This window comes from Gopherus evgoodei, chromosome 6 (assembly GCF_007399415.2).
Source record: "Gopherus evgoodei ecotype Sinaloan lineage chromosome 6, rGopEvg1_v1.p, whole genome shotgun sequence".
NCBI lineage: Eukaryota > Metazoa > Chordata > Testudines > Testudinidae > Gopherus > Gopherus evgoodei.
The window spans coordinates 47,301,635-47,318,815 of NC_044327.1; the positions used below are offsets into that span (position 1 = coordinate 47,301,635).

At 38.4% G+C, this 17,181-nt stretch overlaps 1 protein-coding gene across 4 annotated transcripts in view; it reads left to right on the plus strand.

Moving 5' to 3' along the window:
* Positions 1-12,949, plus strand: part of DAPK1 (death associated protein kinase 1) — a 131,032-nt gene extending 118,083 nt beyond the window's left edge. For 3 of the 4 annotated variants that reach the window (XM_030566652.1, XM_030566653.1, XM_030566654.1), the window contains exons 23-26: positions 2,229-2,367; positions 3,567-3,687; positions 8,703-8,891; positions 10,646-12,949. In XM_030566652.1, coding sequence (XP_030422512.1) covers positions 2,229-2,367; positions 3,567-3,687; positions 8,703-8,891; positions 10,646-11,878 — 1,682 coding nt within the window. In that variant the 3' untranslated portion in view covers positions 11,879-12,949. Of the gene's footprint in view, positions 1-2,228; positions 2,368-3,566; positions 3,688-8,702; positions 8,892-9,459; positions 9,593-10,645 lie in introns of those variants that run through there. The other variant, XM_030566655.1, reaches the window with a different exon arrangement.
* Positions 12,950-17,181: the final 4,232 nt, after the last annotated feature.

Below are 17,181 nucleotides of genomic sequence, written 5' to 3' on the forward strand. Positions count from 1 at the left end.
TTTAAATGAGATCTCTGGTTTAATACTCTAGCTGGTTATGCTGTTTTTGGAATTCCTTGCAAGTCAAACCAATTGACTTAATCACTATATTTTTTAAAAAGATTTAGGTTACCTATTCTTGGTTTATACCAATTTATTTTAGCTTTTATTGCAGTGGAGCATTCATTTACGCACCCTGACAGTTTGATGGGAAAACCAAGCCCAGGGATCTGTCTTGGCTTCATCAACCAAAACTCTGGTCAAGCCAGTGTATATGATTAGACATGTATGGAAAAAGAAAACCCAGGAAGTGATAAAATCACTGTGGAATCGCCTGGCAGGCATATAAAAATATTTATTTAGAGCTGAATGTTCCCTGCGTCCTACTGATATTTTGGCTAATATTAAATGCATTATATCAGAGCCCAGGTAATACTCTATATTCCTTATTTATGAACTCAGTATAGGTCTATGTAAGTTTGACTTCCTCCAGTTCAGACACACACATGCCTTTCAGTTTCATTTTGAGTTTTTAGGGGAAAAAAAGTTAAAAATAAGCATGTCCAGATCCAGCTGGTATGCAAGTAGTTGTGTAACAGAGAAAATGACGACTCAGGAGCTTGCCAAAAATTAATACTGAAGCTTTAAGTTAGTTTATTTAATATTTCTGCAGTTGCTAGAATCCAAATTTGATTCAGCCAAATATAGAACTAAATTTTGTCAGTTCTTCTTGCAAAATGATTAGCAATATTTAAATAGTTATGTCAGTTCAACTATAGTAAAGTAACTAATAAAGTTATTCAACTTGACCTTGCTGCTCATAGTTTATTAGAAATCCTTACACTTTTTGTTAGGATAGTTGATTAGTATACTATCCTCACAAAGTATATTAACAGAAATCTTAAAGCTTTGGAATAGTGTCCTAGCCAATTCCATTAGGGCCTTCATAAAAAGCCAGAAAACAGAGTGCTGGCTGCACTGTAGTACACTGCTTCGCAGGACACTAATTTTGAATCACTAGACATATAAAAGGGTATTTTTTGTGTGGCTTAAGCATAATGGATCAAATTCTGGAGACTTTATTCAGTCTTCACTCAGGCCAGGTCCACACTACAGCGTTAAATCGATTTAAACAGCGTTAAATCGATTTAACGCTGTACCCGTCCACACTACAAGGCACTTAAAATCAATTTTAAGGGGTCTTAAAATCGATTTCTGTACTCCAGCTAAACGAAAGGAGTAACCCTAAAATCGATATTACTATATCGATTTAGGGTTAGTGTGGACGGAAATTGAAGTTATTGGTCCCATTCTTTTACTGAGCTACCCAGAGTGCACCGCTCCGGAAATCGATGGTAGCTTGGAACCATGGACGCACACCACCGAAGTAATGTGCCCTAGTGTGGACGCGTTAAATCGATTTTATAAAACCTGTTTTATAAAATCGATTTTATTAATTTAGATTTTACTCTGTAGTGTGGACATGGCCTCAGGCAAAACTGTTGAAGTTATTTGAGGCTTTGCCTGGATGAAGTTGAAGTAAAGACCACAGAATATGACACATTTTGTAAAACTTGACCGACAGTCTCTTCTTTTCTGGATAGTATATTAGAGAACAGGCTGTATAAATGTGTGTTACGTACTATCACCTCATTCATATGCCATTTGTATCTTTCTCTTTTTCTCATTCTTTTCATGGTATCTCCCAGGCTTTCCTACTTAACTCTCACCTAAATGAGAGTTCATTGTTTGTGTAAGTACTGTACAATTGCATTCATACCACAGTATGAATGTTGTAGATCATTTGTGTTCTGTTTACAGTCATCTAACTCACATCCTGTAGTACTAAAGACCATCCAAAGAATTACCAAGAATCTTTGCAAGTAGTTGCTATTACTGACTTACATGTCATTCCCAAATGGTTTCATAGTTTGTAGCTGATTTGTTAGTGTTTAGTGATGGTTATCGCGTTAAAAGAAAAGAAATAAAGCCATATAGTATTAGTATTTTTAACATTATTTGAAAGGGCACGCCATCCATATTTATGGACTATAAACAAAATCACATCAACCAAACAGTCCTTAAATTACACACACAAGTGTGTAGATTATGTTTTTAAGATGGCACGTGTACTTACAAAAGCGACCAGTATGTCAGGAACATAAAATTCATCTTTGCTTTATGGTACAGTAAAAGCACTTTTCCTGAAATTGTTGTACTCTGGGTGTGTATTTTTCTTTCTCGTGAAGCATTTGGTGGAAGGCTGAAAAATCCATTGCGTGTTGTCCTGGTGGCCACCCATGCTGACATTGTGAACCTTCCTCGCCCTGTTGGAGGAGAATTTGGATATGACAAAGACATGTCATTGCTGAAAGAAATCAGAAACAGGTGAGAAGAGGAGCAATGCATTTTTCTAAAATTTATATACAGTATTAAAACGTGGAAATGCCAAAGCTGGTGGTTGATTTGAGGTGTTCAATATTATTTACAAAATAACATTCATTGATCTGTGTGGGAGCAAAGAAAATCCAGTACTTTGCTTTAGTTGCTGCTTTATATTGAAAATGGTCTTCCAATATAGTTTTGTGCAAAAATGGAAAACACTTGATGGTTTTAAAATGAGTAAGTTGCCTCACACCTTTATGTTTAAGTATTGTAGGTGACTTTATTTATCAGTGCTCCAATACCTAGACACAATGGAGTTTCATCCTTTAAATTATGATTAAGATATCTAGTATACAAAAATTAATCACACAGATGTATTGTATATACAGTTTTCTAAAGAGCTGCATGGCAATATGAACAGAAAAGAAAATGAACCATCAAGTGTCTCTAGATGTTGGAAAGTCCTAATGCCAACCACTATGAATTGCAGAGAGAATAGCGCTGGTTTTCAGAATTAGCTATTTTCACGGACTAGTCTTCCAAAACAAACTATACACAATTCACAGCAATACCATGATATGGGGAACCATTCAGGTTTTCTGAGTAGAGGATGCAAGGAAAGAGTCTAGGGCTATATCCCCCAGATTGCTAGTATTACTGTGTTAGGGCAATATCCTGATCTACTGAAATTGAACAATAAATACCTGTGTATAATCCTTGGAGTTTCAGTCAATATACACATCTCATTGCTATGCTTGTAAAAGCAAATATAAATGTGGAAGTATTTCAGATAAGAACCACCAAGTGAGTTGAACTCATTAAAAACAAAGAATTGCTGTAACTTTTATAGCAGTGCATATAGCCAGTATGTCTACTTGACTCTGCTGCAATTCCCTTTATGTAATATCTGTGGAGGTCTTTTTTCCAGTGCTTACATGAAAGAGTAACTTTTACTTTCAACAATTCTGTTTATCTTGAATAAAATATTAGTTACTAATATACTACGTTTTGCTTTTGTATTGTGCATCATGTTCAATATTTAACTTTTTACTATTCTTGTTCACTCCATTTGTCATGATTCCCTTAAAGCAAAAGAAAAAATTGTTACACAATTTAAAACAAATTTACAGTTGGGTAAATTAAAATAAAATTTGGTGTGGGACTAGAAATTAATAAATAAGTACTATCTCTTTCTCTCTTAGGTTTGGAAATGATCTTCAAATTTTGGACAAGTTATTTGTTTTGGATGCCGGAGCATCTGGCTCTAAAGATATGAAGCTTCTTCGAAATCACCTACAGGAATTAAGAAGCCAGATAATTTCTGTGAGTAGTTCACTGAAGGCCTAGGCTCGGCTAACTCTATGTGAAATTCTGGTTTTGCAGGAAACTTGCATGGGGAAGTTATTACAAGCCTCTTGCTTCTTGGGCGTCAGAGGCTGGGCACATACATCATGGAGTTCAGGAAGAATAGGTGCAGTTTCTTTATATGAACACACTCTGGTGGCTAATTCAGAGGCACTTTCAGTTGATAATGAGTCTAGAAACACTCGGGTTTGAAGGACATAGGAAGAAAGCATTTTTTTCTTGTCTTCAAAGGGACACTGTTAGGTCAAACTCGGATGAAAATTGAGTTTGTAAAAATCAGTTTTCATAAACTGTTCTTGATTATTTTTTTTAACTCCAATGGAAAAGCTTTAGCTTTTTTTTAAAACATGTCCCTGTTGTATTGCAACCCAAACATTGCAATATCATATCAGTGCATGTGAATCATACAGTCTAATTGGCTAGAAATTATTGATTCTATTCTTATTGTCCAGTATGAGAGAAATGCAGGAAGTCACCAAGCAATATAAATAGCAGAGAGTAAATTATATCTTTGTTTTTTATGATCAGAGGTGGGGTTTGTAAGTTGGAAGGATTTTTTTTTTTAAATATTTGTGTGGCTTTAAAAGGTACTCAATTCTGCATTGAGTAGCATAGGGGCTTATTATAATTATTAAAGTTCTTTAACCCTCTGAGTTTTTTAATGGTTACATTTCTTTATTAACCACAGGTTTCTGATAAGCTTCACAGTCTTTACATTACCTCAGTCCTAACAGCTCAGTGCCTGTTTTCTTATTTGATAATGTCTTTAAAGCTTGCAGTTCAATTACAGAACAGTTTTGCAGCCCCTTGTCCCTGAAATAAGTTGGTCTTTGTCTACACAGAGGATTTTGCTAAAGAATTCCCATTATTGCTAACACCAATTCAGTTGAATTAGTGTTAGCTTTAGTAGGAGCTCTAGAGTAGGCAAGTCTCTGGAGGCTGGGCCTATTTTGCCAGTGTTTCAGATTTGCGTTGTACAGCACGTTTAACAGACATGGTGATTGAAAAAAGGTCCAGTTACCAGATTCCCAGTAGTGTCCCCAGTATTGATATGGATAGAGATAGATATAGATATGGATTCTCAGCTCCTGCTGTTACTAATGTGTGTTCCATGGGCTCCAAGAGACCCTGACCCACCAATTCCAAATAGTGAACCATGAAGCAGTAAGCTGTACATTTTCTCAGATAATGACTGATGATTTTTAGTGACTTTGATACATTATTGTATGTGTGATATCACAGCTGGGACAGCTGCACAAATTCTAATAATAATGGGCCAACAATGCCTTATGAAAAGTTTGTGTCCTGAATGAAGACCCCAGAGAGGTGTCATAGGATACAGAGGATGATCTACCATAAACCACCTCCCACATTTAAAATGGTCAATCAGTGATTTCAAGACTGTATTGATGCTTTTTTTCGTGGTGGTGGGAGGGGATAAAATGGAAGAAAATATTTGTGACTTTCAGTTTAAAGCTGTGATTTCAGTTCATAGTTGACCCAGCTTTAGGACTTCAGTGACTCCATTTCTCTGAAAATAAATTACAAAATAACATTATGGACACTTCCAATATTTTGCTATGCAAGTAGATTGTGTGTGATTTAAAGAACACCAGGGCAGAACTGTTATCTGAACCAATGGAAATGTAACTTCAGAAATATGTTAATCAGATATATATTGATAATTTTCCTAGAGTCATACTCTGAAAAATATATTCGCGGTTTCTAGCTAGGTAAAGGGGCAGTAGCCAAGGGATCACGTACCCAGTGGTAAACTGACCTAAATTCTACAGCAGTGTTCCCTTAGGCCTGATCTGCACTTAAAATTTAGGCCCACATAACTACAGCACTCAGGGATATGAAAACTCCACAACCCTGAGCTATGCCGACCTAGCTCTTGGGGTAGATACAGCTAGGTTGACAAAATAATGCTGGGGGACATGGTGTTGCTCCAGCGATGAAAACCTCTTCTATTGGTGAAGGCTGCATCTACACTCCAGTTATGCTGGCATAGCTATGGCACCGTATCCGTGCTGTTGTTAATCTCTGTAGTGTAGACATGGTCTTAGTTTTGGTGGCATTCTGATACACTCTCTCACTCACTTATGCCTGTCACCCCAATCGGGGTATGGGCCACCAAAACAGATCTCCAGAGTCCTCTATCCTGGGCCATTCGTTCTAACTGGTTCCAGGTATAGCCCATTTTTTTGCTATCAGCCTGAAGGTCACATCGCCAGGTGTTTCTTGGACGGCCTGTTTCCTGTTGCCTTGGGGGTTCCACCGCAGTGCCTGTCTGGTGGTGATAGTTGGCTGCTTGCGTAGTGTATGTCCTATCCAACCCCACTTTCTCCTTCTGATTTCTTCCTCTGCTGGGAGTTGACAGGTCCTCTCCAAGAGGTGGATGTTACTGATGGTATCTGGCCAGCGGATCTGGAGAATCCTTCTGAGAGAGCTATTTATGAAGGTCTGGATCTTCCTGATGGTTGTTTTGGTTGTCCTCCAGGTTTCAGCTCCATACAGTAGGACTGATTTCACATTAGAGTTGAACAGTCAAATTTTTATTGCCAAAGACAGCTCTCTAGAGCTCCAGATGTTCTTGAGCTGTAAGAAGGCTGCTCTTGCCTTACCAATCCTTACTTTGATGTCTGCGTCTGTGCCACCCTGCTGGCTGATGATACTACCTAGGTAGGTGGAGGACTGCACTTCTTCCAGGGGGCTTCCATTCAGTGTGACTGGGTTATTGCTAGTGGAGTTAATCCTAAGGATCTTGGTCTTGTCCTTGTGAATGTTGAGGCAACCTGTGATGACGTGGCTGCCACTATGTTGATCTTCTCTTGCATCTGCTGTTTACTGTGCCAAAGGAGTGCAAGGTCATCAGCAAAGTCCAGGTCATCAAGCTGGGTCCACAATGTCCACTGGATTCCTTTCCTACACTCGTAGGTGGATGTCTTCATAATCCAATTGATGACGAGAAGAAAGAGAAGTGGTGACAACAAGCATCCTTGCCTGACTCCAGTTTGCACCTGGAAGCTGTTAGTAAGCTGCCCTCCATGGATCACTCTACAGTGTGTACCGTCATATGAGTTCTTGATCAGGTTGACCACCTTTGCTGGGATGCCGTAGTGCCGAAGGAGCTTCCAAAGGGTCTCTCGATCCACGCTATCGAACGCTTTCTCATAGTCAACAAAATTGATGTACAACGAGGAGTTCCACTCTATAGACTGCTCGACTATGATGCGAAGCGTTGCTATCTGGTCCGTGCATGATCTGTTCTGCCGGAAACCTGCCTGTTCATCTTGTAGCTGTGGATCGACGGCATCCTTCATTCTCTCTAAGAGGACTCGGTTGAAGACCTTCCCTGGCACCGACAGGAGTGTGATTCCTCTATAATTGTCACAGTTGCTAAGGTCTCCTTTCTTGGGGATTTTGATGAGATATCCCTCTTTCCAGTCTACCGGAATCACTACTTCTTCCTATATCTTCTCAAAGAGGGGGTACAGCATTTCCACTGAAGCATCCAGGTCTGCTTTCAGGGCCTCTGCTGGGATGTCATCAGGTCCAGCTGCCTTCCTATTCTTCATCATGGTGATGGCTTTTCTGATCTCATCTCTGGTTGGTCCATCGCAATTAATTGGGAGGTCCTCGTTAGCTGAGTTGATATCTGGTGGATTTGGTGGTTCTGGTCTGTTCAGGAGTTCCGCAAAGTGCTCCGCCCATCTGTTCATCTGTTGTTCTATTCCTGTTATAGACTTTCCCTGCTTGTCTTTAACAGGACGTTCTGGCTTGCTGAACTTTCCAGACAGTCGCTTGGTAGAATCATACAGCTGTTTCATATTACCGCTGTATGCTGCCTGCTCCACTTCTGCTGCCAGTTCATCCACATACTCTCTCTTGTCCTTCCTGATATTCCTCTTCACTGCTCTGTGAGCTTCAGCATACTCTTTTTGAGCTTTGGCCTTTGCTGCTCTAGTCCTGCTGTTGACTGCTGCCTTCTTCTTCTTTCTGTCTTCTATCTTGATCAAGGTCTCTGCTGTGATCCACTCTTTCTGCCGGTGTTTCTTAATTCCAAGCACTTCCTGGCATACTGACCTAAGTGTGTCTCTCACTTTCTGCCATCTGTTTAGTACACTGTCTTCCTCTTCCTCAGACCGATCCTGTAATACTGAGAACTTATTCTTCAGCCTCAGTCCAAAATCTTCCTTGATCTTATGGTCCTTCAGAAGGCTGACGTTGTACTTCACTCTTCTGTCTGATGTGTCTATCCAGTTTTTTCAGCTTCAGCTTCAGCTTCAATCTGGCCAATTCTGATACAACAGGCTTGCAATTCCTCAACCACTTAATTTGCATTTAAAAAATTAGTTTTATTATTAACATGAACCTGTAAAATACAGTTGGCATTGTAGCATGGGTATTGTTTATTTTGATATTAAATTCAGTCTATTTGATGCTTGCCCTAATCTCTTAGTTTTCAATTAACTACCGTTTTTCATACTTACAACACACAACTGCATTGTAGAAGTTGAGGGGGATGAGGAGCTATTGTTAGTACTTCTAGCACATGGGAGGTGGTTTGGAATTTCATGATAAACTCCTTAGTGGTATGTTTCTGCTAAAAGTATCAGCAGTGAAATAATTAACTGTTGATATTTTAAACTATTTTTTGGTTTCACAGTTAATCCCCAGGTGAGTGGGGCAGTTGATACCACTCAAAAGCATTGTTTCAGGTTGTGCGCAGATTAGGCAAGAAAGCGTTTAACTGATTCACATTAAGATTGTCTTTGTAATCATGGTGGCTAGAAATTGGTATTTAAATGAACAGTTAGATTCTGGAATATAATTTTTCATCCAAGGTAGATTCTGTGGCAAATTCTGCAGCTGTCTTTGGTGGTAGCTCTTTTTAAACAATTTAACCCAGTTTTTCTCAGCATAGTAGAGGGAGAACTACAAATTGACGTCCATTGTACTTTTGTTAGATTTGTCCACCTATGACTCCCCTTTGTGAGAAAATGATCTCCACTCTCCCTTCTTGGAGAAAAATCAATGGACCCAATCAGCTGATGTCATTGCAGCAGTTTGTATATGATGTACAGGATCAGCTTAATCCATTAGCAAGTGAAGATGATCTACGGCATATAGCCCAGCAGCTGCACAGCATAGGAGAAGTAAGTAATTTTTATTCAAACTGCATAACTATGTAGTGACTTTACTTTACATTCTGTCTTTAACATAAACAAACTCAGATTGTTGATTCTACACAGTATCCAACTGAGTTTCACCTATCTGGAGCAAAGTGTATTCTCTGCACCTTTTTAATTACTTTTTTTCCTCTGATTCAGTGAAAAAATGAAGAAAATCCTAACCAGCTAGAGTGCATGAACTGTGAGTGGTTTCCAGTATAGGGATGCTGAATGGAAAATCCATCACGCTTCTTGGAGGAATTGGTGGGTGGAGTGTGAAAGGAAATCTTGTGGAGGAGGGGAAAAAAAATTTAACCAGCGCACCCAGTCTAGAAAGTCAAAGCAATTCAGCAAAATCAGAAAAGGGCACTCTTTTATTATGGAATAAAAGTGTCTGCAACGGGAGCTATTGCAGAATAGCTATTGCAGTTTGAATTCACACCATATCTAATTCTGGAATAACTTCCTTGTGTGGACAAGTCCTTAGTTGTTCATCCAGAGTGCAACTTCAATCTGAAATGTGAGTTAAAATGGCTGAATAAATTGTTTTCAGATGTGGTTAAAGAAAAGCATTCTCTGAAGCCATCTATGCCAAATGTGTACAGAGAGATACTCCTCGGATGAAAGGGGGTTGTAATGAGTCTTGGACCAGCTTTCACAGCAGCGTAGTGAAGCACTCACTGCATCATCCTGGTATCAGATTTTGTTTTTAAAATTAGAAATCTGAATCAGCAGGTTATTTCTAGCTCACATTGTTGTTTATTTAAATGAATTAAGCAGCAGAAAAATGTTGCACAAAAATATTAAACCTGAGATTTCCAGGTAGTTCAGAATGTTTTGTTTTGACAGAATCTTGCTGTGTTCTCAGCAAAATTCCTTAATTGTTCTTTCCTCAACATCCCATTCCAAGACAGCATACTCAATGCAAATCAACCCATACAGACTTCAGTTATCTTTTGTCTTATGATTCCTGTGTTTTTCTTTAAGAGGAAGAATTCTGTGTTAGACTATACTCATGATAAAATACATATTCAGGAAAGTGATGAAATAAAATGCTGACCTTCAAATAAAACAATTACTCATAGGCTTTCTTTGCTGTAGCTACGTTATTATATGTAGTGATACGGCAAAGCATTCAGTTGCTCATAGTTGCATACCTGTTAGAGGCTTGTGATGCTTTCCTTGCTTGTAATGTCATTTCATAATAATTTCAGCTATACCTCCTATCTTACATTTCTATTCTCTGTGGCTAGATTTTTGTTTTCTACCAATATTAAATTCTGTGTAATCATATGAGTAATGCAGGTATGAACTTTGAATGTGACATTCTGGCTCTTACATATCTGGTGGCTTAAGAGTTGAATGTGAGAAACTCTGAAACCATGCCAAAAATGCTGTTCCTTTTTCAGCTGCTATCAGGGCAAATGAGGAAAAACTGCATTTTAGGCCAGAATATTTTCTATATCCGTTGAAAATTGTTGAAAGTGCAGAAGATTTCTGCTAAAATAGTCTGGAAAAAGTCTCAGTGAGCCATGTGTTCTGATGGCTTTATCAATAAAACAAGTCAAGAGCTGGATCCTGATTTTGTTTTAGGAATAGGAGAGGAAAGAAATGCACTATTATCTTGCTATAGTCGTGAATCAATGGTGTGACTGGTGAGTCAGTAAGCCATAAGAGCAGTTCTACTGTCAACTTGTACTTCACAAAATGTAATTTGTAATTTTCCTCTTTCTGAGCAGATAAACATCATGCAGAGTGAAACTGTCCAAGATGTTGTGCTCCTGGATCCTCGCTGGCTCTGTTCTAATGTCCTGGGGAAAATCCTGTCAGTGGAGAATCCCAAAGCCCTACATCATTACAGAGGTCGGTATACCATAGAGGACATCCAGCGCTTGGTATCAGACAGTGATGTGGAAGAACTGATACAGATTTTGGATGCCATGGATATCTGTGCTAGAGATCTTAGCAGTGGAGCAATGGTGGATATTCCAGCACTGATCAAGACTGACAATCTTCATAGGTCTTGGACAGATGAGGAGGATGAGGTTCTGATTTATGGTGGTGTTAGAATTGTTCCTGTGGAACACCTTACCCCATTCCCTTGTGGAATTTTCCATAAAGTTCAAGTGAATCTGTGTCGGTGGATTCACCAACAGAATGCAGAGGGAGATGCAGATATACGTCTCTGGGTAAATGGATCAAAGATTGTGAATCGTGGGGCTGAGCTTTTAGTGTTGCTGGTCAACCATGGTCAGGGTATTGAGGTTCAAGTTAGAGGACTAGAAACAGAGAAGATCAAGTGCTGTTTGCTTCTGGATTCTGTTTGTAGTACCATTGATAACTTAATGGCCACAACATTACCAGGCCTGCTGACTGTGAAACATTATCTTAGTCCTCAGCAGCTGAGGGAACATCATGAACCAGTAATGGTCTACCAGCCTAGAGACTTCTTCCGGGCACAAAGCCAAAAGGAGACATCATTGACTAATACCATGGGTGGTTATAAAGAAAGCTTCAGCAGTATATTGTGCTTTGGATGTCTGGACATCTACTCACAGGGAGGTCTAGGAATGGATATTCATGCTTCGGATCTGAATCTTCTTACAAGGAGGAAATTTAGTCGACTTTTGGATCCACCTGATCCTATGGGAAAGGACTGGTGCCTTCTGGCTATGAACCTGGGCCTTCCCGATCTTGTTGCAAAATATAATACAAACAATGGAACTCAAAATGATTTTCTCCCAAGCCCAGTCCATGCCCTTTTGCAGGAATGGAGCAATGGCCCTGAGAGCACTGTAGGTATCCTAATGTCTAAACTGAGGGAATTAGGCCGCAGAGATGCAGCAGACTTTTTATTGAAGGCATCATCTGTATTCAAAATGAATGTAGATGCTAATGGCCAAGAGGCCTATGCTTCAAGTTGTAACAGTGGGACATCTTATAATTCAATTAGCTCAGTAGTGTCACGGTAAGAACAGAAGTTTTGCATGGACAGTATCTTTTCAAACCGCAGAACGTATAAAAGGTACAACATGAGGTTCTAGACATACTAATTTATAAGCTTCTGTATTGAAGGGTCTTCATCCTTCCCTATCACCACCTTTTATGTGAATAATCTTTCTACTTTTAACTGTGAACTGTTGATTTTTATTTTAGCTATTAAAAGGCTGGTGTAACTCTGGTGTTTTACAATTCTATTCTGATATACAACGTGCTGCTTAATATTGCCATTTTAACTGGGAAGTCTGACTTTTGGGTGATGTACTATAATGTGTTTGTTTGTTTTTTTAAAGAAATTGAGTTTTCCTAAAAGGAAAAAAAGTTGTACATTCATCCAAAATGTGTTTCTTATGCCCTGTTTTGTCTTTTCATCATATTTTTTGCTTAACTTTTTTACATTTGTAGGGGGAAAACAACATTTATGGTCAATTTGCTGGAAATTAACACCATATTATTTATAAATGAAAAAAGTGAGTGCCTTTTGCAGAAAAGAGTGTGGTTGAATTGAGTGATTGTGCTGAAGTTGTAGGAAAATGCTACCTCTGTTTCACTGTCTGCATGCTGATCATTGCAGGTGGTACTTGCCCTTTTTGTTTCACCTGCAGCTTTAAGACATTTGGAAAATGAGAAATTCATTATTTTACAAAGAGTTCTCATGTTGATACTATGTGTACAAATGCATAATACTCAATAAGCTTTGATTTCAATTGATCCATAATGTGAAAAAATCTGTTAAGCCTACCGTCACGCTTCATTATGTCCACACATCTCAGGTAAAACTTCAGAGTTGTAGAATTTGCCAAGACACGCATAAAATGTTCAGTCCTGCAAAATAATAATTGTATAGCTGTCAGTTGTCATTTGTGCATAACAAAGTTTTCCACTTTTAGATCCTGGTTTGCTTATTTCCTGTACTTGAAGATTTAAAAAAAGGAAGCATGATTTATTGCAATCAGAAATTTAAAATTGATGTGAGGGAACATGACCCATTCTGTTCTGAAAAGCATGTAATTTTAATGGTACAATATATGTGTATATACATATATACTGTATGTGTGTATATATATTTATAGTATTTTTCCTTAATCTTTAAGACATAGTAACATTTTAAAGGATTCTTTTCTTTTTTTTCTTTTTTTTCTTTTTTTTTTTTTTTACAAATAAACTGTTGCCTATTGCATCCTTTTCATTTTTTATTTCCTGGGTGCATGCATATTTTTTAACCCACAAGTTGTCAAAAAAATTATTATTTAAGGGCTTAGTCCTACAGGAGCTCTGCTCCACGTGTGAGATTCTGGGCACCTTCAACTTGATTTCAATGGGAGCTGGGGACTTTCAGCATCTTCCAAAATCATGTCTTAAAATGCCAGAACTCTGGGAGAGGAAAAAAAAATTTCATGCCGCTTCTGTGCAATAGATTAGGTCCACTTTTCTTTTGAAAAACAACAAACAAAGCAATTTTTCCTTTTGTCTCTTTCTGTTTGCACAATGGAGACTAAAATACAAAGTGCAAGTTGTCATAAAGAAGAATCCCAGTGTTATTTATTATCGTCTGTTTGGCATGTAGGGGGGAACAACCACTGGTTAACTTTCCTTGTTATTAACGAGAGCAGTTTTTCGAAATCCAGTTTGCATCATTGGGTGAATTAGAGAGCTCCAGGACTTTAAAAATACGTAAATGTTTGTATTTTGTCTCTGTCTTTGCAATATAGAATTTTTTAATGAAGTTCTGCATTATCCACAATGACAGAGTTTGGAAGCTGAATATTGTGTATAAAGATGTTTAACACAGGTGATTAATTTACTACCCGGGTGTATAACACTCCTGGGGCTAGGTGATACAGTGGGGTAGTGCACTAGTCTTCTCTCTGGAGACATGAGTGCAACTCTCGAATTGTCACAGGTAAATTATTGTTGAACTCATCTTCAGCCTTGTCTCTGTCACTGAAAAGGGTTTGCAAGTATAGATATATCAGTAGAGCTATACCAGCAAACTCCACCATCCGCATCCCTGGAGATACAGGTTATACTGGCAAAAGGACTTTTTTTTTTCCAGTATAATTGCATCTACACTAGGGTTTTGCTGGCATAGCCAGTTAAGGTGTGATATTTTTCCACACTTCTGACTGACATATACCAGCAAAAGTTTTAAGTGTAAACCAAACCTTAGTAGAGGCTTTTCCATATCTCAAAACCACTGTTAACCTCAGCACAGCCATAAGCAACATTGCAAGTAAGGAGAGAGGTGCATTCATGTAGGAGAGCTGCCTGCATTATTATGCCTGATCATTTGCCAGTGATATTAGTCCTTCATACTAATGATCTCTTGGTGTTTCCCTTGCAAACCTCTTATTTTAGAAGTTTAATATACAACCATACCAGTTTGTTGTATGCTGAAAATGAACTTGGATGGTGCCAGATTCAGAGGTGATATAAGAGAGTCTACCCTGGGGTAACTTACACACAAGCAGCCCAGCCTGAGCATGTATAGAGAGAGATCCTCTAACTTACAGCTTTGTACAATTTCCTATTAGTTGCTTTTCCTGATGTATTGCTATTTCTTGGAGTCCTTCAACATATTTAAGTTATATACCTGTTTAAACTCCCTTGCAGCAGTGTAAATTTGTGTAACTTACACAGTCTTTACACACCACATGTAAGTATGGCTCAACATCTCAGGCTTTTTGGAATTTATTTGGAGAATCTGAAGAAAAACATTTAACTCCCTTTAGAGTTGAAGTACAAAATCAAAACTAAAATTATTTCCCCTAAAATAATAGAGTTCTTGGGATTCAAATCGTATTTGCTTGTTGCAAATTTCATTATTGCCATTAATATCTGTTGTGTACTAGCTACTTTGCCTCCTTAGGAAAAATAAACTGAGTTAATTCATTAAGCAATGTATATGCACCCGTGACCACGTTAGCAATACTATTTCCATTCATCTGCAGAAGAAAAAATTTGTACATTGAAGAAACTACACCACCTCTCTCCACTAAAAAAAATTATGGTCAAGATTTTAAAAAAACAGTCCCCAGAGTTAGGCTCCTTATTCCATAAGTCTACACTTTTAATGTCAACTTCCTAGTTATCCTCCTTTGTCAAGCTTCATGTTGTCCCTTGTCGCCTTCACGCCGACAGTGCTCCCCTTCTCATCCATCCGTTTATCAGAGTCTCATACAATTGCTTCCATTCCCTCCTCCATGCAAACCCTCTGCATGGGTCAACCTCCCTAGCCTCGTTTGCAAGGCCTGTCCTGTCCACATCGAACCCACTTCTGCTGTGTTAGGAATCAAGTTGACTTGTATATAAATTGCCTGTTGTTCCCCTGGCCTCACGCTCTACTTGTTTGTCCATAAATTGTTTTCTCCTTGGGAAGGAATCCTTTTTCTCAAATGTTTTGAAAGTGTCTGGCATATAGGCACTACTACTACTAATATTTAGACTCCCAAAAGTTCTGATTTTCAGAAGTACTGAACACACAAGGACTTCAATATTTGCTGCTGGCTGTTCAATACTGACAGTTATCGAAGTGCCTAAAAATAGATTTAGGAACCTAACTTGGGGCACAACATTTTTATAAAATGTAACGTATATTTCTATTAGCACCATCATTCCTTGGTGTGTGTGTGTGTGTGTATAGTCACACATGGGAATTATGGCAGATTGAAGTAGCATATGGGAAATGTCCTCCTCACTCTATTATTAGAGTTGATTATTTACATATTGTTATGCTGTGTTAATTTCATTCTCTAGTTTTCCTAGTATGACTTCTTTATCTCTATCATTCAAGCCCTGATCCTGAGCCTCCAGGAAGTCAATAGGCCTCCACATGGGAGCAGAGGTTTGCCTACTAACTCAGTTGCAGGATTGGGGCCTGAGACTGTTTCTACCCAATGGAAAATATACTGGCATAGCTATGTTGGCATAACCCTGTAGTGTAGGCAAAGCCTGTGAAACAGATGGGCTTTTTCTGTCAATGTAGGAACACCACCTCCCTGAATGGAAAAGCATTCTTCAGTAGACATAGCTGAGTCTACACAATCCTGATCAATGTACATATGCCAACATAATTTTTAAGTGTAGACTCTATGAAGGGGCAGGGAGTTGTCTGACTTGTTATCATGGGTAGTGCCAAGCTGGTGTGGTGAACAGTTAATAATAGTATTAGACCTAACCCTACAAGGTACTGAGCACCATCATCTCACAATTCTTTGTTGCGAGATGGGGATGCGCATTCTACATCTTGTAGAATCAGGGCCTTAGCGGGCTGCTGGTAATCTGAGGGAGATTTTTTGTGTATCTATTGGCTAGTGTGGGGTAGAGTTTGAAGGAAAGCTAATCTTGCATAAAAGGATGACTCTTTCCATCACTAGATTTCAGATCCAAAATACAAATGTTTTTATGGGCTTATACTTTATCCTGCTGAACCAGCCAGCTTTGTGCAGACAGGATATTTTCCTTTATTTCAGCAAGCCCTTAGGTTCTGGCAATGATGTGTTTCCATTTCCTGTGAACATAGCTCTGGGAGCATGCATCCATGGCCATTGTGATGAATCTCTGGAGTTTGCTTATTGCATCATCCCTAGTGCAGAAGTTGGTAGTTAGAAGTGAATCACGGTCATCAGATAGCAGTGGTCTGAGTTACTTTCTGTAAATCATGTGCTGTATTAGTAATGTTCAAAAAAGGTATTGCTTCATAGTACATTGTCCTGGAACTGCATTTTTTGACAGATTTGCTTAGTAAAGCAATGCCAATAGATTGTATCTTCTCCACTTCTTCACTTACCATTTTATTTCATTGCCATTGATTTTTCTTTGTCAAGTCATCTCTGATTTATAATACTAAAAATAATCTTTAAATTTGCGGCTTATAACCATTAATATGTGTTGGATTTAATTTAAACATTAAACCATTACTTTGTTCTAAGTCATGTTGCCATAGTTACTATAACTTGCAACCATCTTCTTTGTAAATGTTTGATCAACTCGTGCCTTACAATTTTTTTTTATACCTGAGTTCCTCATTTTATATTTTTATTAGGGAAAACAATTCCCCAAAGCAAAATCCATTTCTGTACAAGTCTGGCAAGTGTGCCTGCTCTGTAAATGACACATAATTTCAACTAATTTTATTAACCAGGTTCATATTTCGAATCATTGAAATCTAAAGCCTGATATAATGCATCTGTAGAATTGCAAAATGGAATTTTTATCACTAATTTACACATAGAAGAGAAGCTGGGTGGTCTGACTCAGTTTTAAGACATGAGAA